General features: G+C 39.7%; 1 protein-coding gene across 1 annotated transcript in view; it reads left to right on the top strand.

Annotated features, from left to right (window-relative positions):
* The window catches only part of si:dkey-22o22.2 (neural-cadherin), a 170,289-nt gene that overhangs the window by 81,573 nt on the left and 63,340 nt on the right, over positions 1-25,376 (top strand). The window contains exons 3-11 of the mRNA XM_062992304.1: positions 3,812-4,037; positions 6,165-6,369; positions 6,712-6,823; positions 10,127-10,376; positions 11,287-11,429; positions 16,545-16,717; positions 18,511-18,679; positions 19,059-19,229; positions 22,309-22,481. Of these exons, the coding sequence (XP_062848374.1) occupies positions 3,812-4,037; positions 6,165-6,369; positions 6,712-6,823; positions 10,127-10,376; positions 11,287-11,429; positions 16,545-16,717; positions 18,511-18,679; positions 19,059-19,229; positions 22,309-22,481 (1,622 nt within the window). The remainder of the gene's footprint in view (positions 1-3,811; positions 4,038-6,164; positions 6,370-6,711; positions 6,824-10,126; positions 10,377-11,286; positions 11,430-16,544; positions 16,718-18,510; positions 18,680-19,058; positions 19,230-22,308; positions 22,482-25,376) is intronic.

Below are 25,376 nucleotides of genomic sequence, written 5' to 3'. Positions count from 1 at the left end.
CATGCCTTAAACATGTGGGAAGATGCAAAGATTAGCTGTGTCATTAAGCAACACAGTAAGATTTTTTTTCTTCCTGATCTACTGCTAATGAAAAAGAAATAAATACAAATCTAATGACTATAGCTGTTTCAAAAAGATTTTGTTTGTTGTGTTTCACTAAGTTAACCCACTGGAGCATAATAAAAAGATATAAAGATCTGTCATAATGGTTTTGAGCTCTTCCACATGTAGCTCTTACTCTACAGTCCAGTATTCCGACACAATACAGAGAGCTGTTTTTGTTCTTGATTTACTTAATAATCCTCAGTAGTTATATTTTCATAATAAATCATACCAAATTCAGCATCTATTTTTAAATGACTGTAACAATTCAGGTTTACTCATTTAATTGTTTTTCTGTCTGGATCTTCTTACCATGGACCACGGTGACTTTTCTGTGTGCGGGTAAACAAGGTAAATTTGACTACATTTATTTAAAGCTTAAGCTTGACATGCAGGGCAGTTGCAGCCTAGTAGTTAGGGAGCTGGACTAGTAATTGAAAGGTCACCAGTTTAAGGCCACCACTGCCACAAGTTTCTATGACCTAGAACTTCTAAGCTTTGCATCTTTGTCTATAGTCGAACTGGGCAGTTTTGGTCCTAGGGGTCAGAAACCAGACACAGGCAGAAACCAACAAGTAGCGGCCACTCATGCAGTGGAATATTGCTTATTGTTGTTGAGCTGCATTTGATCTGGATATCTGACTATAGCAGTATAAACAGTCTGCTGTTTTTAGACTAAGCTGCTCCTGTGTTTAAGGGTTTCCACCACAGATCATTTTGGTCAACAAAGCTGACTTGGCACAGTTTTTATGTCGGATGCCATTCTGACCCCCGCTCTCCCCCAGGCATAGCCATGCATGTCTGTGTAACCTAGTGGTTCAGGTGCTGGACTAGTAATTGAAAGGGCACCACTGCCAGGATGCCACTGTTGGGCCCTTAAGCAAGGCCCTTAACCTTCAATTGCTTAGACAACATATTGTCACAGTACTGTAAGTCGCTTTAGATAAAAGCATCTGCTAAATGCTGAAAATGAAATTATATAAGTTTGTTGCTGATCACATGGACAAAGTTTTTGTTTTGCAAGGCAGCCTCTTGGCAAAGCTTGCTTGACTGTGGACAGTGTCACCCATATTTGAGCAGCCTCTGCTTAATTTTGTCCCTCACAGATTTAGATAAAAGTTCTTCTTTTTTTTTTTTGCCTGAGCTGCAGGTCAGAAAGATGTAGTGCCTGGTGTATCCCAACGGAATATAGGACCACATTCCTGGAGTTTCCTCACCTTTGTCATTAAATGACCAAAGATAAATTTTTTAACTTCATTGACTTCTATACTCATACTAAGCAGACTTCTAATTTATACCCAATTCAGCTCATACTACATACATACACACCAACTTCTGTTTAAGCTCATATCCTTTTTGTTAAGTGCTGGCAGCTCTACAGTGAAAGCATGAATTATCCTCATTTGCATTTTGTAAAAGAGACTTACTATGAGGAAATTTAAAAAATGTACTTGGTGTCAAGCAAAGCATTTTATCATGTTAAGAATTAGTGGACAAACATATATTAGAAATTAAACAAAGTAAAATTAAACATAATATTTGGAGGTAAGATTTGTAGGTAAGATTTTAGTAAAGATTCCAGTAGCCTTGCTGGTGACATCCCTGACCAGGTGTATTCTGTATGTTGTATGTTGTTTTATTTTCCTGATATGAAGCATATCAAAGCTGGCCGATGAAAACTGGCATTTTGGTGGAGAGAAAATAACAGCTAGGTACCATCACTGCAGCTGTGGCATCTGTGACACCACCATAGCTGATGTGTTTTATCCTATTTTTTCTTCATTCTCTCACACTACTGTTACGCTTCAGGCCATAACAGTTAAAACAGACTTTTGTCCTTCAGTTTTGCTGAAAAGGAGATTCAAACTCACCCGCACATGTACAGCTGACACAAGGGTCCCTAGCAGACCCTCTGTACCCATGACTGCCATGAATGACACTGTCTTTCAAAATTACAAGCGTCTTTTTGGTTTACTGATTTACTTGGATGCATTCATCCCCACAGCTCCAGGGTGTGAGGTTTGATCCTATGCTTGGTTAATGTCTGTTTGAAATATACCCTGTGCCTTGTTGGTTTCCTCTCCCACCTCCCAAAAACATGCCTTATACGAAGGTTCTTCAAAAAGTTTCAGCACTTTTTCAAACTTTAATTTATTAAGAATTTTAAAACAAATGACATCACTTTTCTACATAGTCGCTTTCCAATGCATTTTCCCAGCGTCATACCAACGTTTTAATGCCATCAGCAAAAATGTTTTTGGTTGAGTGTGTAGCCACTGATGCACCGCTGCTTTTTACATCATCATCACATGAAAATCTTCTTCCCCTTAAAGCTTATTTGAGCGGTACAAAAAGGTGGAAATCAGATGGTGCTAAATCCAGACTATAAGCATTCTCTTAGTATCTCAGACACGACAAATTACTACTTTTCCATCCTCACTGTTTCCAATGAAAATATAAAAGTGTGGAAACTTTTTGCAGATCCTTCGTAGATGGATTGCCAGCTTTAAAATGAGTAAGTGAGGGCATGTGCCTTTACTTACCTTACTAAACTAAGCCTAACAGGTAAAGTACTGGACTAGTAATTGAAAAGTTGCTGCTTCAAGCCCCACCACTCCCAGGTTGCTACTGTTGGGCCCTTGAGCAAGGCCCTCAACCCTCAATTGCTTAGACAATATACACAGATCAGCCATAACATTAAAACCACCTCCTTGTTTCTACACACACTAGAAGCACTTTGTAGTTCTACAGTTACTGACTGTAGTCCATCTATTTCTCTGCATGCTTTGTTAGCCCCCTTTCATGCTGTTCTTCAATGGTCAGGACTCTCCCAGGACCACTACAGAGCATGTATTATTTGGGTGGTGGATCATTCTCAGCACTGCAGTGACACTGACATGGTGGTGGTGTGTTAGTGTGTGTTGTGCTGGTATGAGTGGATCAGACACAGCAATGCTGCTGGAGTTTTTAAACACCTCACTGTTACTGCTGGACTGAGAAATGTCCACCAACCAAAAATATCCAGCCAACAGCGCCCCATAGGCAGCGTCCTGTACCACTGATGAAGGTCTAGAAGATGACCAACTCAAACAGCAGCAGTAGATGAGCGATCGTCTCTGACTTTACATCTACAAGGTGGACCAACTAGGTAGGAGTGTCTAATGGAATAAAACAGTGAGTGGACATGGTATTTAAAACCACCAGCAGTGCTGCTGTGCCTGATCCACTCATATCAGCACAACACACACTAACACACCACCACCATGTCATGAGAATGATTCCCCACCTAAATAATACCTGCTCTGTGGGGTCCTGTGGGTGTCCTGACCATTGAAGAACAGGGTGAAGGCAGGCTAAAAATGTATGTAGAGAAACAGATGGACTACAGTCAGTAATTGTAGAACTATGAAGTGATTCTATATGGTAAGTGGAGCTGATAAAATGGACAGTGAGTGTAGAAACAAGAGGGTTGTTTTAATGTTATGGCTGATCGGTGTACTCAGTACTGTAAGTCGCTTTGGATAAAAATGTAAACTTCTGTACTTATGGTTTAAGAGTTTATTCACTCATGGGTCTTTAAAGGGGGTGAGGGAAATGTAGAATACATGAAGAGTTCAGGGCTTATCCCAAAGTCAAAACACAGCATAAGGATAAATCATATTTGCTACTCAATATTATTTTAATAACCACATATTTGTGTTTTTTGCAGGTGGAGAGGACCGTTTTGAGGTGGACAAAAGCTCAGGTGAGATAAGGACCTCGGGACGTTCTTTGAGTCCTGGTAAAGAATACAGACTGACTGTCCAGGCTGTGGACACTCAAGGCAGGAAAGGTCCCTTTGCCTCGGTGTCCATACTGGCTGGTTTTCGTCCCCCTCAGTTCACCAACTCCACCTACTCCATCTACGTCCCCGAGAGCACAGGAGTGGGTCAAGTGTGAGTAGCTTCTGTCCTTATGTGTGTGTGTCTATTAAAGCGTGTAGAAGTTATGCAGTGTCTGCCGCTCATTAGAGGGGGAATAAAGGATTGTGTGAACATGCCTGATTTTGCTGCATTATGTGTCATTGTGCCCGAAGAGCCATGAAGCCTGAGGTGAGAGGAAGAGCCAGAGTAAGACAGGATAACGGAATGAAAGGATAAAGGCATTAAGGCAGTAGAGGAAATAAAAATAACGAGATGAAGGAGAGAGAGGTGGATGCAGGGTTATCAGGGGACGCAGATGCACCACTTTGTCCCCAGGCATTTAAAAATGTGCAAATTCAAATATTTATTAAAAGAAAGTTTTGGATAAACATGAAGAGCGGTGCGTTCGCCCCCTCTGGGCACTGGCACAAAGCGGAGCGCATTAATCTTTGAGGAGGAGGAGAGGACAGAAAATCAGAAACACAGTGTGGATGAGATGAATTGGAATGGCAGCTAATAACGAGCGGCCACTTTTTTTTCTTTTCACTCTGTGCTTGTTTGTGCTTTTAGCCTCTCAGCACAGTTTCTATATTCTGCTTAATACATACTGCATGTGCCACATGCTGAACTGCTCTTTGATGTTTTGTTCTGCCCCCTGTGTGTAGCAGTGTTCTACTTTTGATTTGATTAAGTTAGCTGTGCAGTATGGCACAGCAAGAAGTGTGGGTGCCACATAGCTTCAGAGTCCTTAAGACATGGGTTTAATCCTTATCACACCTCACCATTGCATTGACTGTGATTCTCTAGGGTAGTCATTTTTCTTGGACCTCTCAAGATCCTAATTAAACTGCAGTAATTATTTTTTCCCCCTTTTTCTCCCTTCTAGTGTGTCCAATTGCCTGATTGCGTCATGCGTCATCCACTCCACCAATGCCGCTCCCTGCTCTGATTGAGGAGAACAAAGCTAAACCCCCTCCCCAGGCAGAGCTGAGATTCAATACAATGTATTCGAGATCCCAGCTCTGGTTTCAGCGTGTGTTTTTACTGCTGCGCCACCTGAGCGGCCTCAGTTATTATTTTTTTAAGGACAGATATAATATTAACTGGTGGACATGGTGTTGTAGCACGCGGTGTATGCTGCACAGGGTCCCGAGCTCAATCTTTATTTCTTCAAGCCCTGCAGTTACTTTCTTTTAAAAACCTTGACAGTAGGTGGATTGGTTGCATGTGTAAGTGAGTAAGTTGCGTGAATGCATGAATAAGTGATGCCCTGCAATGAATAGATGCCAAGTTGAGGTTGTATTCCAGTCTTATGTCCAGCTTTTTCAAGATATGCTTGAAACCTACTGCAGCCCTGACAATGAAAATGAAAATGAAGCAGCTACTAATGAGGAAAGAATGAAACTTTGTTTTAGGAAACTGAAATGTTTCCGGGGGCTTTATAACTGTTAAATAATTATGGTGTGTAAACTATACTGTATGTAGCATGTGTTTAACACTTTCTGGGGAACAAACGTACCTTTAATAAAAGGTTTTTTAAATTTTATTTCCATTTCCCTCTCAGACATAGCCAATCACAGAGTTCCACCCTGGATTCCAGCAGACTAGTGTAATTCACTGCTGTGAAGTTTTTTATTCTTCATTAAATATTTAAAGTTTGAATTACACATGACAGTGTGTTGAAACAAGTCCTTTGTGTGTCATCAGACCTCAAATTAATCACTTTTTATAGTGTTCAGTTCCCAACCATTAAAAAGTGTGCTCAATAGGAACGGTGATGTAACACAGCAGTAAACGCGCCTCTGTCCCAACTTGTTTTGAATGTTTTGCAAGTAACAAATCCTAAAATTGTTTATATTTGACAAATAAAAAAAACCTTAAAATAGTTTTCTTTGTACTTTTAAGTTAAATAAAGATTTCAGACAATAGAATCAAATTTGATTAAAAATAAAACACAGATTATTGTTTGTGTTGTATTTTACAAACTGTCCCAACTTTTCTGGAAATTGGGTTTGTAAGCCATCTTGATTTGTGAAACGATATTGAACTAATTAGTGCTTTAAAATGTGCTGCAAGTATGTGTTAGTACATAAGGGGATAATATTAATGTTATGTGTAAACATACTAACTGTGTGGATGTACATATGTGTGTGTGTGCAGGGTATCTGTAGTTCAAGCTATCTCATTCCAGAGGAAGACTCTGTCCTACATTCTGTTGGTGAACTCAGGTAACCTGTTCAGTATAAATCAGGAGAGCGGGGCTCTGAGTCTGACCCACACGGTGGACTACGAGAGTGGACCTCACCTCCATCATCTGCAAGTCAGAGCCTCTGAATCAGACACTGGACTTAGCAGTGTAGTAGAGGTAATGTTACATACACACACATACACACACACACCTGAACCATGTCTGTTTGCAAAGCAGAATAAAATACACACCCCAACGTGTTCACTCATTAATTTGTGATAGGTGATATTACAGTGAGATCAGTCCTACAGTGACAAGATCCCTAGAAAGAACTTAAATATTTAGTATTTAATATTAATATAAAAAGTCATTTACCCCTAAAATCGTCTGTAATTACTGATGAACAGATATATTGTGCGCATTTATGTGTCCAATTAATTATAACATTTGACTTTTTTTTCTTTTTATGTTTCACATTGATTAGCTAGGTTTTTTATCTCTGTGTTTTCCTCTCTGTAGATAGCAGTACATATTACAGATGAGAATGACTGCACTCCTGAGTTCATGCACTCCATCTACAGCAGAGACAATATCCCCGAGACCACTCCACCTGGAACCTCTTTACTGCAGGGTGAGTGATGAAAAGAGGGTTATGTGTGGGTGAATACTGGCTAATGTCATTAAAGAGTAATACTAGAGTTTCAGCTCTTTTCTTAGCTGTAAGACTATTCCCATTGCAGAAACTACTCACAAGTCAGGTACATAATGTGTATTTTCACTGGTAGTTTGTTATTAGATTTGTAGCTAGCTTTTGGTTCATGGGTTATAATTATATTTATATTTTCTGGATCATATTATTTGTCAGTATTAATGATACTACATTATTGGACTATACACTGATCAGCCATAACACTAAAACCACCTCCTTGTTTCTATACTCACTGTCCATTTTATCAGCTCCACTTACCATATAGAAGCACTTTGTAGTTCTACAGTTACTGACTGTAGTCCATCTGTTTCTCTACATATCTTTTTAGCCTGCTTTCACCATGTTCTTCAATGGTCGTGTATTATTTAGGTGGTGGATCATTCTCAGCACTGCAGTGACAATGACATTTAGCTCTTAAACCTGTATCTGTATGATTTAATGCACTGTGTAAGTATTTATGCACAGTATTCATGTGTTTAGGATAGTTGCAATGCACCAGTAGTCACTGTGTTCATGCTCTCATCTATGCAGCTGTAATATTTATCTGAGTGATTAACTGATTTGAGGCTGTTTGAAGAAAATTGGGAGACTCGCTATTTCACAGTGTTGCAGCTTTATAATCAAGAATCCTGATAATTATAAGCGTTCATGTTGTCTTGGCTAGAATCTTATATCTGGCTTGTTAATTATTTGATGTTGCATACGTGTTTTTGAGCAGCCAATGCACACTTTTGGAATAGTAACTCCATGCTTACAAGCAGTGAAAAAACATACAGGGTTTTTTAGCTGTTGCTCCTGCTCTTGTCTATTCATATACAAATAATATGCATACTGCCTTTGATTTGTCTGACATCCTCTGCTTTTGTTGCAGTTTGGAAAACAACTTTATATGCTGTGGTTTTTTTTTTACTCACTCTGAGGACTGAGGAAAGCAGCAGGTTGACGCAAATAGCAGATGGAGCTGTATTCGCTTATGGAAGTGTGTTCTGTTGTGTGAAAAAAACATAAGCATAGAGCAATTATTGCTCATGCAGAAGAGCTAAACAGAAGGAAGAGAAGATTATTATTGTTTACCTCAAATTGAGATTAGGCTGTAAATTAAGTGCATGCTTTTAAGTAGCAGCTAGCAGCAAAGGAAGTGCAAGACTCTCCAATTATCACATGAAAACTTTTCTAACAAGCTTTGAACTGCCACCGCTTTCTTTAAATAATTCAGAGCTGCAAATACTGCTACTTACACACATGGGTTAAAAATGGAAATCACAGCCTGTGGAATTTTACTACCTAGGCCACTGAATTTTAAAGTGCCACTAATATCAAAAACATGTTATTGAATGGTCAATATTAGGTGAGTAATTCTGATCAAATAGATAAATGGTTTTTAAACTCATGTACCACCACAATCAAGTCATAATGTCCTAGTACTACTGGGTTATACTACAGGAACACACTTCACTTCTATATACATTTACATACTAGGCCTGCATATGCAGTAAGCACTTGATATTTCATGTCCAACAGTAAGCTTGATTAGCAATGTGGTCTTTGTTTTGCTTCAGTATTAAGTATACAGTCTTAGATAGATGGATGAATGGATGGATGGAAGGGTGGATGGATGTAAATGTAAATGTAAATGTAAGGGATAGGGTGGGTAGATGGATGAATGGATGGTTGGATGGATGGATGGGTGGATGAATGGATGGAAGGGTGGATGGATGGATGGATGAAGGCATAGGGTGGGTAGATGGATGAATGGATGGTTGGATGGATGGGTGGATGGAAGGGTGGATGAAGGGATAGGGTGGGTAGATGGATGAATGGATGGGTGTGTGGATGAAGGGATAGGGTGGGTAGATGGATGGGTGGGTGGATGGGTGGATGAAGGGATAGGGTGGGTAGATGGATGGTTGGATGGATGGATGGATGGATGGGTGGATGAATGGATGGATGGGTGGATGAAGGGATAAGGTGGGTGGATGGATGGATGGATGAGTGGTTGGGTGGATGGATGGAGGGATAGGGTGATGAATGGATGGATGGTTGGATGGATGAGTGGGTGGGTGGATGGATGGAGGGATAGGGTGATGGATGGATAGATGGATGGATGAGTGGGTGGATGGATGGATGGAGGGATAGGGTGATGGATGGCTAGATGGATGGATGGATGGATGGATGGATGAGTTGGTGGGTGGGTGGATGGATGGATGGATGGAGGGATAGGGTGATGAATGGATGAATTTATGTTTTTTAAATACTTGCTAATTAAAATCACATGTTGAAATCTCCATTCTGAAGAGAAGTGTCTGATCCATCAGTGCTCAGTTTTATTTTTAAGTATAATTTTTCTATCTGAATTGTTAAATCTTAAATAGTTAAGTCTTTGAAAACATTTGGAAAACAGCACAAATAATAATTGTAATAAAATGTAGGCATCTGCAATTATAAGTATTTTAATTAAGCCATATTTAAAGAAGTTATCCATTGCACCTGGAGGTACTCGTACCATAGTTTAAGAAACACACATATAGACAGTCAAACATATAAATTTTCATTAAAAACAAATACTTCTGCCAGCCACCGCTGAGATCCGAGTTTGAATTTCAGCTATTCTCTTGACCGGCCGGGCTCCAACACACAGGGACGATTGGCAGTGCCTGCATGGAAGGGGATTGGTCAAAAATATATTGCACCAGCAGTGGATAATCTGGAGAGCTTAGTGTGTCTCTCCGAATGCGATTCAGCGTTCTCTGAGACAAAACTACATGCAGTAGGCACACTTTTTATTACTTACTGGTTATTTTCTGGATGCTTTAAACTGTTGAATAGAAGCAACAGTGGCTTGTTCCACTGGTGTAATGAGAGTGGTTGACTGCCCAAATAATACGTTCACTGGTGGTCTTATGATAGTTACCACAAATGAATGGGGTAGATATGGACACAAAGAGATGTGAATTTTTGTAATGAGCTATTTTTTGGGCTGGTTGTATTTAGTGTTGAGGTGCTTTTGTTACACAAAAACCTGGATGGACAATGTTCATGTGTAACAAAGTCTAACTCAGGCTAATTTCTCACTAACTTATTTTAAAGAATATTATACCAAGGTTAATACTGCATTTTCTAAATTTACCTGTGCATACTAGCTGTACTTCTTTTCATCATAATCTGATGATTAACAAATATCCTATCTACCCCTTTCTTTTTTTCCCTTTATTTTTTCTCTCATAGTCTTGGCGAGGGACTGTGATACTGGTGTGAACTCAGAAATCTCCTACTTTATCCAGAGTCTAGATTTTTCCATCTCATCTCAAGGTGTGGTAAGCCCAAGCAGGCAGCTTGACTATGAGAGACCCAATCATATGTACGAGTGTGTGGTGGTGGCTGTGGACAAGGGCACACCACCCCGAACAGGTACCGCCTCCATCCGCATCCGTATGGCCAACGTCAACGATGAGGTTCCTGTCTTCACCCAGACTGTGTATGCAATCTATTCTGTGTTTACTTGCATGATTATTTACACATACATCATAGTATGTCCTAGGGCTGGGCGATATGGCTAAAACACTCATATCTCTATATGCTTTTGAGAAGTGGCGATATACGATATGATATAATGTAAACTTAAAGTACAATGGCAGACCACTGCCCGAATATCTTAAAAACACAAAACATTGTAGTTCTGATAAATTCTGACTAATTACAGTGTTTATATTTTGTATTATTACAGGCTGTATTTGTATTAATATTGACAACATTTATATTAAACAAACCCAAAGAATCTCACAATCACATTTATACTGTCCGTTTTGCTTTAAATAAATGAGCATCCCAAAAAATCCCGAAAATGTTAAATATTTAATAATGCTTTGCTATCATTGCAAAATAAAATTACACGGTAAACAGCAGCATCGCAACCCAGATCAACCACACAACAGCATAAAATCATAACCGCAGCTTACCTTGGAGGCCATCTTGTATATTTCCAGAATATTTCCAGAATATAAACATCCATATTTAACTGTGTTGATCCACCTAACTAATGAATAATTTATGTGAACATGACATTGCACGTAGATTCACTTAATTACCCCTATTTGTGTGTGAGTAAATGTGTGATTGTGTGTTGCCCAGCAGTGGATTGATGCCAATGGCAGCACCTAGTGTTTCCAGATGCCTCACACTCACTGCCACTCTCACTAGGATGAAGTGTTTAGAGGGTAGAGATTGCATGTTCATTTCTTCTCACCCTGGCACAAGCCTGAGAGGAAACAGATGGAGTTTCTGTAGAGTTCAGGACATGATCTCTTTCTCTCTTTGTCTCTCGTTGTCTCTCTGTCTTTATTTTTATGTCTTTTTATATTTATCTGTTTGTCTTTTTCTTTGTGCAGTTATAAGACCTTTCTGTCAGAGGATGCTGGCCCTGAGACTCTGGTGGCCACTGTGCATGCCAAGGACCCAGATGGGGATGGTGTGACTTATGCCATCACTGGGGGAAATGAGAACAGCAACTTTGAGCTTGACAACCAGAAGGGTGGGTGTAGAACAGCTTTTATTTAACAAATGATAAAAACACATATATTTGAAGAGGTGTGTTGGTACTAGGGCTGCATCAGTGGGAATTCTGGACAGTTACCAATGTCCAATATTTCTCATTTACATATCTGCTGATGCACATGCTGATATCTAAATCAATATGTACAAATGTGTAAAATATGAGGACTAAATTTACCTTGATTAGCATTTTTTGGTTCTGATGAAAAATAATATTGTATATGCAACATTTATATATGTTGTGTATATCTTATACAGTATATAGCGTTTGTACAATGTATAATTAAAGCAGGGGATAGCTTAAAATGACATTGTACTAAAATTAAGCAGTAATAACTACATCAATCTTCCTGCAAGGTTATCATTCTAATTTTTTTTTTAATTGTTTTTTTTATATATACAGTATATATAACAAAAATGAGCATTTTTGTTATGTGAGGCATTTAGTGGCACATACTCCCAAAATGTACGTATGCTAGTAAGTAATATACTGCACAATTGTAGATTTACATTTTTTGCATTTAGCAGACGCTTTTAATCAAAGTGACTTACATTTATGACTGAACACAATTTTTAAGCAATTGAGAGTTAAGAACCTTGCTCAGGGGCCCAACAGTGGCAACTTGGCAGTGGTGGGGCTTAAACCGGCAACCTTCTGATTACTAGTTCAGAACCTTACCCACTCTCTCTCTCTCTCTATCACTGCCATTTTTTCTGGAAGTAACATAAAAAGTTGTGCACCTACACAAACAATGATTGGCTTATTGTTCAGGGAAGGTGCCGGAGAGGATTTCTCATAACTGATGCAATTACGACCTCTGCTGGCTGATTGATGGTGCCTACACAGGGATGGGAGATAATGAGGATCAACGTGTGACTCTCCATGCGCAAAGCTGATCCACATATGGGGATCAGGGGGCGTGTTTTACTCACGGCTCTCCTCAGTCAGAGAGGAAGTCAACATCAGTAGAAAGGAAGCGTAATGCGAATGGCTAAATGGATACGGCTACAGATAATATACTCAATTATATTGTATAACTATAATATAATTATTAATATCACTTATCAATATCTGCACAATTCTATAGACATCAAGATCTAAGACCTATGTATCCTATATACAGTGTATCACAAAAGTGAGTACACCCCTCACATTTCTGCAAATATTTCATTATATCTTTTCATGGGACAACACTATAGACATGAAACTTGGATATAACTTAGAGTAGTCAGTGTACAACTTGTATAGCAGTGTAGATTTACTGTCTTCTGAAAATAACTCAACACACAGCCATTAATGTCTAAATGGCTGGCAACATAAGTGAGTACACCCCACAGTGAACATGTCCAAATTGTGCCCAAAGTGTCAATATTTTGTGTGACCACCATTATTATCCAGCACTGCCTTAACCCTCCTGGGCATGGAATTCACCAGAGCTGCACAGGTTCCTACTGGAATCCTCTTCCACTCCTCCATGATGACATCACGGAGCTGGTGGATGTTAGACACCTTGAACTCCTCCACCTTCCACTTGAGGATGCGCCACAGGTGCTCAATTGGGTTTAGTCCATCACCTTTACCTTCAGCTTCCTCAGCAAGGCAGTTGTCATCTTGGAGGTTGTGTTTGGGGTCGTTATCCTGTTGGAAAACTGCCATGAGGCCCAGTTTTCGAAGGGAGGGGATCATGCTCTGTTTCAGAATGTCACAGTACATGTTGGAATTCATGTTTCCCTCAATGAACTGCAGCTCCCCAGTGCCAGCAACACTCATGCAGCCCAAGACCATGATGCTACCACCACCATGCTTGACTGTAGGCAAGATACAGTTGTCTTGGTACTTCTCACCAGGGCGCCGCCACACATGCTGTACACCATCTGAGCCAAACAAGTTTATCTTGGTCTCGTCAGACCACAGGGCATTCCAGTAATCCATGTTCTTGGACTGCTTGTCTTCAGCAAACTGTTTGCGGGCTTTCTTGTGCGTCAGCTTCCTTCTGGGATGACGACCATGCAGACCGAGTTGATGCAGTGTGCGGCGTATGGTCTGAGCACTGACAGGCTGACCTCCCACGTCTTCAACCTCTGCAGCAATGCTGGCAGCACTCATGTGTCTATTTTTTAAAGCCAACCTCTGGATATGACGCCGAACACGTGGACTCAACTTCTTTGGTCGACCCTGGCGAAGCCTGTTCCGAGTGGAACCTGTCCTGGAAAACCGCTGTATGACCTTGGCCACCATGCTGTAGCTCAGTTTCAGGGTGTTAGCAATCTTCTTATAGCCCAGGCCATCTTTGTGGAGAGCAACAATTCTATTTCTCACATCCTCAGAGAGTTCTTTGCCATGAGGTGCCATGTTGAATATCCAGTGGCCAGTATGAGAGAATTGTACCCAAAACACCAGATTTAACAGCCCTGCTCCCCATTTACACCTGGGACCTTGACACATGACACCAGGGAGGGACAATGACACATTTGGGCACAATTTGGACATGTTCACTGTGGGGTGTACTCACTTATGTTGCCAGCTATTTAGACATTAATGGCTGTGTGTTGAGTTATTTTCAGAAGACAGTAAATCTACACTGCTATACAAGTTGTACACTGACTACTCTAAGTTATATCCAAGTTTCATGTCTATAGTGTTGTCCCATGAAAAGATATAATGAAATATTTGCAGAAATGTGAGGGGTGTACTCACTTTTGTGATACACTGTACGTATAGTTTATTTTACATATCCATATTATTATAATAACAATAATTATTACTATTATTATTATACATACCTAGCTGTTCCTATTCATATGCTTATATTATTATTTTGTATATATTACTGTTTATATAGACCATACCATATATGTAAATAGTTATAATAATTATATAAACTATAGATATATAGGTTTATTGATACTCTCTGCTGTTTGCACAATGTTACTATTTGCACTTCTGGTAGATGCTAACTGCATTTTGTTGCCTTGTACCTGTAATGAGCAATGATAAAGTCGAATCTGTCTGTCTGTCTGTGTCTATCTATCTATCTATCTATCTATCTATCTATCTATCTATCTATCTATCTATCTATCTATCTATCTATCTATTGTGATATTTTTATTTTTGATTATTAATTTAAAATACAGAATATAGATGCTGCAGAAAATTGATTTTAAGCAGATATATACAGCACCAGACCACACAGTTCATTCGCTACTGACAGCAACTGCACACCCACCCACACACACAATGCAGACACCTCAGATTCAAATTTAGAGGACATAAACAGATCAGTTTTTGTTCTGCTTTACCAAAAGTGAAATCCAGACAGTATAAATGATAAATGGATTATAAAGCACTAATTTCATTTTATTAAAATGGGATGCTTTAATAGATGTCACTGTTTACCTTAATGCTCTTGTCTTCAAGAAAAACAAGTAAAAAACTAGTTCGCCATAAATTAATTGCTAGAGTATGAATAACAATGTCCACAGTTAAGTCAGGTTTACATGATCAATGGTTTGGAGGCAGGTGATTCTTCCTTGCATTGTAGTCCATGAACAGTGAACAGTTGCTTAACACTGTACAGTATCACTAACTGAGAATGTATAGAATATTCATGGTACATCATTTTGAAACAATTTACTATAAGCTGATGAATTGGTAACAGATGAGGTTATCATAATTGGGTATTAAAGAAGGATACAAGTAAAGGCTCAGTCTTTGTAAGCAAAAATGGTTTGTGGCTCATCACTTTGTGTGATTATTGTTAACCAATTTTATCACAATATTGCAAATAATTCAAGTCTTTCACTATCTACTATACATACAACTAAGAAATGAATTGGGAAATTTTGAATAGGTGCTGATTGTGTGTGATCTTTTCATCTTTAGAAAACACATCATGAGAAACATTCAGGCTATTGTATTAAATATAGCATCACATGCAAGGAAGTACTTCAGAAAACCTTGAAATGCAACAAATAAACTCCAGTATGCAAGAGAAAGACATACATCGATTCTATTATCTCCTGTCTATTCTATCTCCTTATATTTCTCTGGGCCCAACCTCATTTCAGATGGACTTAGTGAAACTTAGTGAAAATGTGCTGTGGTCAGATGAGTCCTCAATTCAGCTTGTTTTAGAGAAATATGGGCATTAAGTTATTGAATAGACAAATTCAAAGTAACAAATGAAAGACACAAAAACATCTGCAGCCTACAGCGGAGAAAGTGAATAGAACAGGGACAGCGCAGATTTGAGACCTAGATTTCACAATATGCTCTGGCCATCTGTGAAAACCCAGCTCTCAGAAGAAAGAAAACATAGGGAACATCTCAGGGTGGTTTCATCATGAGGTCCAAAACACTGCAACCCTGGGCAGCCTGAGTTCCCAGAAACTTAAAATATGGTGGTATAATATGACCAGACCAGACCAACTGGCCTAGTGTCATGGCTTCAGAGAAATGCAACAAACAAAGGAGCTGGCAAGTCTGAAAGATGAAGACTGTGATATATAAAAAAAACTTCCAACTGGAGTGAATTAATGCTTACAAGGTAATTGTCAATCAAAAAAAATCTGACACATTTATCATCAGTGCCGCTATGCCCTTCAGTCAGCCAGAAGGTTAAAGATTACTCTTAAAATGGCTCATTGCTATATTATTCAACAGATTAGCCACATTACACACAAGTCAGACAAGCACATATTTTACAATTCTATCATAATTTCTTCTTAGAACCACAGTAAAAGACCATTACTTGAATAAAATAACAGCTTGAATGGAATAACAGCTTCAGTGAATTAACAACTTCACTCACTCATCTGCACACATACACACACACACAGACACACAACCGAAAACAGTTCAACTGGAACTTAAAATAAGGTGTGTGTGGCGACAGCACTACCCACTGTGCCACAGTGCCGTTGCAGTCAAAACCCCTGCTGACTTTCTGTCATGAAACTTGGTAAACACTAGTATTCATGTGTATTTGGGTGGTGAAATTTGTCATAGTTGTCTACAGTCATTTGTTGGCAGCCTTTAAATTGCTGCTGCCTGCACATGTTCAAGTAATAACAAATTCTTTGCTTTCTATGTTAGGCATCATCAAACTGCGTCGCAGTCCTCCTCCTAAACTTCACGGCCCTCAGTATGTCCTCAACATTACAGCAACAGATGACAATGCAGCCGGCGGGCCGCTTCCCCTCAGTAGCTCTGCTCAGGTTATTGTTGGCATCAATGACATCAACAACAACAAGCCTGTATTTGATGAGGTGAGACAGAACTAACATTCATTTACATTTCAACCTTTCACACAAATTTTACTAAGTGCTTATGATGTTAGGTTAAGGACAAAGTTACAGGCCATTATATGTACAAACATTTACATTTTCATTTGACATTTTCAGCATTTAGCAGACGCTCTTATCCAGAGCGACTTACAGAAGTGCTTCTATAGTGAACATTTCATTTCTCAAGTTTAGGTAAACAGCAATAAAATAACACAAATCTGCTAAAACCTGTTAGAACCAAAGTGCCTTTTTTTTTTTTTTTTTTTTGGAAATGGAAAAGAATGTATCTAGAATCTATCTATCTATCTATCTATCTATCTATCTATCTATCTAGCTATCTATCTCTCTCTCTCTCTCTCTCTCTCTATCTATTTAAATAGTCTAGCTACTGTATAATTGTCAGCCTGTTTGCACATTTAATAAGAAAAACAATTTAAAATCTAGTTAATTAGCCATGTTAAAGGTGTTAATGTGTTAAGCATAAGTGTTATTAAATCATAAAACAATTGAACCTATCATGTTCAAGTATGCAAAAATATTCCATAATAATTTGAGAAAAATTTATTTTATATTATCCATTTTGCACAGCCACTCTTTAACACTGGTAAACACTGGGCACAAAGCAGGGCTTTGGCTATCCCCTTCTCAGACATAGCCAATCCTGTCTGTGTAGATGCCAGGCTGACTAATTGCACTGCTACGATTGGAACATGACTCTTAGTGATAGTAAGCTCACGTAAAAGACCACTGTGCCACCCGAGCACCAAGCTGTTAGTTTTAAAATTAAGTGCCATACATTTGTATAAGGTGTTATGATATAAACACCATATAAAGGGATACATGCTAATTGGTTTATAATTGTTGTTGGTATTAAATTAAGTTTATGTGAAGTTTTTTTTACACAGAAGACAAATTTTACTTTGACCCACATACACTTGACCAGAGGCATGTTTAAGAAAAAAATATATACATTTAATCCCAAAATCCAGTGAAACCATAAGTAAGAGATGCAGAAGTAAAAGTAAGAGCCAGACTGATGTTTTTTTATTTATTTAGGCACTGTATAAAAGAGGAGAGAGAAACAGCTGCTAGCAGGAGATCTGAGGGTTGTAAGCCCTCTCAGTTGGGCAGACAGGGTCCCTGTAGAGACTGAGATCAGGAGAAGGCCGCTGGTTGCTACTTTGCATGAATATTTCAGGGAGGGAATTAGCCACAGGCAGTGTGGATGCATATGAAAGAGGAAGACTAAGTGTGCCCAAGAGGCAACGTCTTGCTACAATAAGCATACGACGTCTTTGCCTGTCGAACCAGGCTTTACTGGCTATTCAGGTGGAGAAATCGAAGCAGGCCACAGCATGGATAATTGTCTCACTTTGTGATGAAATGCCCCCAATGCTTCTGTCTCGTCTGTACATATTGAACCTCTGTTGCTATGCAGTCAATAGTTGTCTCCGCTTCCAATTGCACGATAGATTACAGAAATGAACTGTTCAAATGTTTCCCTAGGTAAACTACAAAATCCACCCTAAGCCTGGTGTTCTGTATCCAAACTGTTTACATGTGTGAGCTGAAAAACAGTCATATGCCCATAATGAAAATCAGTAGTTTAGTTTAGTCCTTTGGCCATGTTATTGATCCAGTCAGTCAAATAATCACCTCACTTTGACATGGTGGGTGCTGTCTGGCTGAGAGGTCAGGAGAGTGTGATGTAAGAAGGCGCTGAGAAGGGGTTTGTTCTCATTAATTAGCATAAACGGTTCCATGATTCCTTTCAGTGTCACGATTACAGCCTGAACGCTCTGGTGTTCGAGAACCAACCGCCAGGTACAGAGGTTTTGCGCGTCCAAGCTCACGATGCTGACACGGGGGTCAATGGAGAGGTCAAGTATGGGATCATGCAGCGAGACGGAGCCTCACCAGGCTTCACCATCAACCCAGACACAGGTATACAGCCATGTTTAAAAATAATGTTTTATAGTTTGTCTTTTCCCACCAAATGCCAGATATACATGTAAAGGTTTATTATCACACCCACATTGTGATCTATTAAGTACAAACTTTAATTTGAAAAAAAAGTTGGGACAATATGTATCTTGCACACTATCTAAGCCACTTATCCTAATCGCAGTGGGGTGCCGGAGCCTATCCCAGCTCTCAATGGGCGAAGTCTTATATTAAGCAAGAATAGACAAAAATTCCACTTGAAACAATTTACATCCTTAGTACCCAACCCAATTATAAGTGTAATTAATAAGAAAGGTGATGTAATACCATGGTAAACATTGATTTTTTGTTTTGTGTTTTCATGTGTTGTGTTATACAGGGGTGATTAGCACAGTGGTGACTTTCGACCGGGAAAAGCAAAGAGAGTACACATTGTCCATCACCGCCACAGACCAGGCTGCTGAGCCTCTCATTGGCATCTGTAGGATCACCATCCTCATCGCAGACCAAAATGATAATGACCCCAAGTTCGAGAACAGCCGCTACCAGTGTAAGAGGCACAATTACCCTCAATATGCCCTAATTACCAACACCTTGTTGTTGTCACATTTTTCTAAATAGGATTGCCTCTTTACAGTTTGTGCATAAATGTGAAGATTCCTATGATGTGGTTCCTGTTGATTTGCTTTGAATGTGGAGCCTGCATTATCTAAAACCTCAGGGGCTGTTAATCTTTGTATGCCATTCTAAGGTCCATTCTAAGATTCTAAGACTTTGTACCCACTGGTGGCCACACCCATTGGTAACAGGTTTTTTTAATATATGCCATGAGCAAAAGCTGCACTAGTTAACTGTACATGCTGTTACTGTAAAGTTGTGATGTCTACAACAGTTAACCCATAAAACTCACACAGCTGTTCTTGGTTACAGCACAAACTACTGAGTTATAAACTGTCTCTGAATACAAAGTGAAAAGGAACTTGGGAATATACTCTGGGCGTTCACACACTTCATAATCTGGCAGTTTGACAGACACCAAGACAACTCTTCTCCCCTAAATGCATAATGCCAGATCTAGTGGCCTGGATCTGCCTGATAGTTTGGGATTGGCCACTTAGTTCCAATAAATGGAAATCTTAATCCTACATCATATAATAATATTTTTAAAATGTATATGCTTTTAGTTTTGAGACAATGATGGTGAGTATGATGTAGTATGAAGAGTATGAGTATGATGAATGTACTTTCCTCAGTGTACATGTCTTGGATCTGCAACTGCAAACCAGACTGTTTTACACAACATTCATGCCTGGTTTGAGTAATGCCCATATCAGAACCGGAATTAGGCTTTATTTATCATACCACACATTTTTACTTTGGTTACATGGAAGCTTGCAGTGCACGAAATGTAAACATTACCATGTGTAATTTACATTGGGGGTTAAAAGGTGCAGTTACCCATATGTGCAATATAGAAAATATTCAAATAGAAAATGAATAGTAAGTGTGAAAGACCAGTGTATGTAATGTTGTGTGTCATTATACACAGCTGAGTCACATTATTATGACCACCAGCTAAAATCCACAGTAACTGCCGTGTGCAGCACGAACAGGGTGTGAGTGACTCAATAAGCTCCTGGTAGGTTTTCACAGGTATGTGGAGCCATGCTGACTGCAGTGCATCCCACAGCTGCTGGAGGCTGCGTGGGGGAGAATCCATAGAGCAAACACGACAATCTAGGAGGTCCCACAGATGCTCAATTGAAGAGTTCATGTCTGGGTAATTAGGGGGCCATGGTAGTACTTGGAAGTCTTGGTCATGCTCTTCCAACCAATGTTTTCTCCCCATTTTTCCTCCCGATTTAGTGCATCCAATTTGTCTTCCGCTGCTGACAGACACCAGATTTTGCATACAAGGAGAGCATGCCGCTGCCCATGCCTTCTTTACATGTGTACAGCCCTCCTCTTCTCGTCCCTGCTTTCTGCATGGGCGTCTCTTCTGCCAATCAGGGTCCTTACACAGTGTATGAAGCCCCACCCACCCACATATAGTCTGGTCCCCACCCTGCAGATACAGTGGCCAATTAGTATCTGCTGCAGGCACTGCCAATTATGCCCGCCAGATGGCGCCCAGCCGACCGGTGGCAACACCGAGCCTCAAACCCGGGAATTCAGAATGACATTTTTAGCTGTGTGACATGTCGCATTGTCTTGCTGGAAGATCTCTTCTGCCCCAGGGAAGGCAATTTTGTCCATGGCTATTTTACCCATGGTTCTTTTACCCATGACAGCAATGAGGGATATATGTGCAGACAGCCTATCGCACACCTTATATACCCACCAAGCCAGCTTACTAAACATGACTTCCTTCATGACCTATGTGCTCCCGCCATCAAAAGTAGGAAGTGGTCATAATAATGTGACTCAACTGTGTATAAATTAAATAAGTAATTGATGAATTTGCATATTTCTAATTGTATGCAAATCTTCTTAAAAGAGTAGAATTGTATTAGATACAAATGGGTGATCAGATTAATTTAAGTGTTTTGCAATGAGTTGCTCAACAATGCCAAATGGATTTAATGTTTAGATGTCCACACAATTTATTTTGTAGTGTGTAGTAAGTAAAGATTGATTTCTTAGACAAAAATGCCCTTAAGTCTTCAGTAAAGCTAGAATGATATGTGCAGCTTTTTGTTTATAGTTTGTTTATATATAAGCAATACTTGTTTATCCTTAACACTGTATTCCCTTTTATTATTCATGCAGCAGCTCATATGCGGCTTACTTTCCACTCTGGTGCTAACCTTTTCTTTCCATAATGACCCTCCAGTCTAGACTAGAGTGCATTAGACCTGAATATATTCAATATAAAATGAGGTATGAAAATGGTGAGCATTAATAATCATAGTTTAGCAACTTTATCTGTGCTGCATGGTCAAATGTATGTTTACACCTGACCAGTGGCTTGTTGGTTATCCAACAAAAATAAAAAATTATGGGCAATATAATGCCTACTCCCCTGCTTCACCACACTTTAAAGCCAGTTTAACAGCCTTCACTCTTCTGGAAATGCTTTCCACAAGATTATGTTCTGTGTCTGTCAGAATTTGTGCCCATTTACTCAAAACAGCATCTGTAGGTCAGTCACTGACGTTAGAAGAAAGCATTTCAAATCATCCCTGTGTGTTCAGTGGGATTGAGGTTTGGGCTGTGTGCAGGCTCCTGGATTTCTTTAACACTGATCTCATCAATTTTTGTAAAGGGATACAGTCATGTTGGAACTCAAAGAGTCTGCCACAAAGCTGGAATCACGTCATTTTTCCAACAAAATTGATTGTATAAATCTTTTGGTAAAAGGTTTGGCTAAAACAATAATCAGGAGGGGGATCTACATACTTCTACAGTATGTCTGACATCAGTTTGAAGTCAGAATCCCTTCTTCATCAAATTAAAACAGTGCTCGACTGGCTCATGAATTATTAAAAATGAAGACTAGAATATTTCTGGGCCATGTATTCATTTGTAATGCAGTGAGGTTGTGACAGCAGCAGGATTTCAGGGATGTTTAGACAGATGTTTTTGTTATTTACTGACACCTATGCTGACATGAAGCATTTCTGTACCAGACTTCCTGAGAGAGGACACCCCAGTGGGCACCAGCTTTCTACGAGCAGCAGCACACGATGATGACCAGGGCACCAATGCTGCCATCATGTACTCTCTGTCGAGTCAAAACCCAGCATACTTTCACATCAACCCCAGCACGGGATGGGTCTACGTTAATCAGCCTATATCTCAGGTGTGTCAGAATTCCAACTGATGTGATATTGAACAAAATTTTTTATTTTTTATTTTACTGAGGTGTGTAATAGTGTGTGTGTGATCTACTTTAACAGAGCACTAACAAAAAAGTTATTTCTTTATTTAAAACAAACATTTATATATATAATATACAGTATATATACTGTATATATATATACTGTATATACACCAACAAGGCATAACATTATGACTACTGACAGGTGAAGTGAATAACACTGATTATCTCTTCATCACGGCACCTGTTAGTGGGTGGGATACATTAGGCAGAAAGTGAACATTTTATCCTCAAAGTTGATGTTAGAAGCAGGAAAAATGGGCAAGCGTAAGGATTTGAGCGAGTTTGACTAGGGCCAAATTGTGATGGCTAGACGACTGGGTCAGAGCATCTCCAAAACTGCAGCTCCTGTGGGGTGTTCCCGGTCTGCAGTGGTCAGTATCTATCAAAAGTGATCCTAGGAAGCAACAGTGGTAAACCGGGGACAGGGTCATGGGCGGCCAAGGCTCATTGATGCACGTGGAGAGCGAAGACTGGCCCGTGTGGTCCAATCCAACAGACGAGCTACTGTAGCTCAGATTGCTGAGGAAGTTAATGCTGGTTCTGATAGAAAGATGTCAGAATACAATGTTCTGCTGGGAAACCTTGGGTCCTGCCATCCATGAGGATGTTACTTTGACATGTACCACCTACCTAAGCATCGTTGCAGACCATGTAACCCTTAATGGAAACAGTATTCCCTGATGACTGTGGCATCTTTCAGCAGGATAATGCGCCCTGCCACAAAGCAAAAATGGTTCAGGAATGGTTTGAGGAGCACAACAATGAGTTTGAGGTGTTGACTTGGCCTCCAAATTCCCCAGATCTCAAACCAATCGAGCATCTGTGGGATGTGCTGGACAAACAAGTCTGATCCATGGAGGCCACACCTCACAACTTACAGGAGTTAAAGGATCTGCTGCTAACATCTTGGTGCCAGATACCACAGCACACCTTCAGGGGACTGGTGGAGTCCATGCCTCGACAAGTCAGGGCTGTTTTGGCAGCAAAAGGGGAACCAACACAATATTAGGAAGGTGGTCATAATGTTATGCCTAACTGGTGTAATATACTATAAAAGTAGTATATTGTACTCTGTAGTAAGTATTTGACTAGAGATTGGGAAGCTGAAATTGCAAGTTGAATGGGAGCAGGAATCATCAGTAGAAGGAACTGCATTCTCCCATCAACAAATACATTTCTGCTGAGCTGTTTCTGACATTTCTCCAATTTCCTCCTTGCATGCTACAATATGCTATTTATTTTTGTGCATGTTTGTCCTCGTCTTCATTTATTCAGTTATTTCTGATTTTATTTTCCTCTTTGTTGTATACTGCTGCTGGTTCTCTTTTTTGCCTGTAAAATATTGCAAGTCTCTCTTTTTTGCCTTTCTCTCAGCTGCTATTCCTTTTTCTTATTTTTCTGAAGTGATGGATCAGTAAAGAATTTGTTGTTTGTTTATTAGTATTTTAATGTCATGTTTTACACTTTGGTTACATTCATGACAGGAACGGTAGTTACTCATTACACAAGCTTCATCAGTTCACAAGGTTATATCTCAGTCATGGACAATTTAGTGTCTCCAATTCACCTCACTTGCATGTCTTTGGACTGTGGGAGGAAACCGGAGCACCCGGAGTAAACCCACACAGACACAGGGAGAACATGCAAACTCCACACAGAAAGGACCTCAATAAAGAAAAGCTAGAACTATTTTTGATTATCTTGCTTAAAAACACAACTTTGTGAACATTTCAAGTCATTGGAAAAGCTGGAGGTTTCACAATGGGGAAGCTTACTACGCTCCCCCAGACCCCTATTTGACGTATTTTTATGTGACAAGACTACAAATGTAATGTATTAAAAGTGGCATCATTTGACATGCCATGTTTAATATTACAAAGCTCTAAGTTCAACCTCGTATGCTTTCAGTAATTGAATTCCACCTGTCAGAAAAGGTTGTGGTGACACTATCCATCAGTGTGGTGCTATTTTTTCATTTACATTTTCACATATTTGGCAATGGTTTTAATCAGAAAACAGTCCAAGCAAACAAGGGCCATGCCCAACAGTAACAGATTTTCAGTGGTATGGTTTGTAAGCTCAGCCCTATCATTTATGATCCAGCCACCTCTCACCTTTTCTGGCTTGCAGTGTCTGGCTCTGTCATTTTCTGTGCAGGTTATATAAAACCTCAGGTCTGGCTGTCTGACATTAAAAAGGATCTGTGGACATACATGTGTCTGGACTGGAGGACAGGCTGTACTCAGATCATGGTGACAGCACGATTTGCCCAGCAAACCTGCAGCAGCAGCCGTGATGAATGAGTTGCATAGTGCAGTGTCAGAGCTGGTTTGAGGAACAGAGATTTTTCCCTATTTGGCAGTGCTATTAGAAAGACCTAAATTCTCTCTCACACACACACCCTTAGGCACCCTAATCACTACCAGGAGGATAACAAATAGCAGGGTGGGAGGGGGACAGCTTAAGTGAAGCTTTACACACTTTAAATTATTAATGCTGAGTTTATGTCCAACACCTTTTTGCTTTTAACTTGTCCGAATGTGAACAAGGCCTGACGAGCGCCAAAAGGTTAACGGTATATGCTTTGCTTTTTTTCTATGTGATCTCACACTTTTTACAACAGTTATTTGCATTATCGAGAGTTGATAACATAACTAATCCAGAAATGGTTGTAAACATTAATGTGTTGCAAAGAAAATTCTTAACCAATCCAAAGTAGTACAATACCATACAGTCCTCAATTAATTGAAAAAAATTGGTCTAAAAGAATGCATAAAAAGGGCGGCACGGTGACTCAGTGGTTAGCACTGTCGC

This window comes from Trichomycterus rosablanca, chromosome 3, assembly GCF_030014385.1.
Source record: "Trichomycterus rosablanca isolate fTriRos1 chromosome 3, fTriRos1.hap1, whole genome shotgun sequence".
Taxonomy (NCBI): domain Eukaryota; kingdom Metazoa; phylum Chordata; class Actinopteri; order Siluriformes; family Trichomycteridae; genus Trichomycterus; species Trichomycterus rosablanca.
This window is presented reverse-complemented; position numbering and strand designations above follow the sequence as displayed.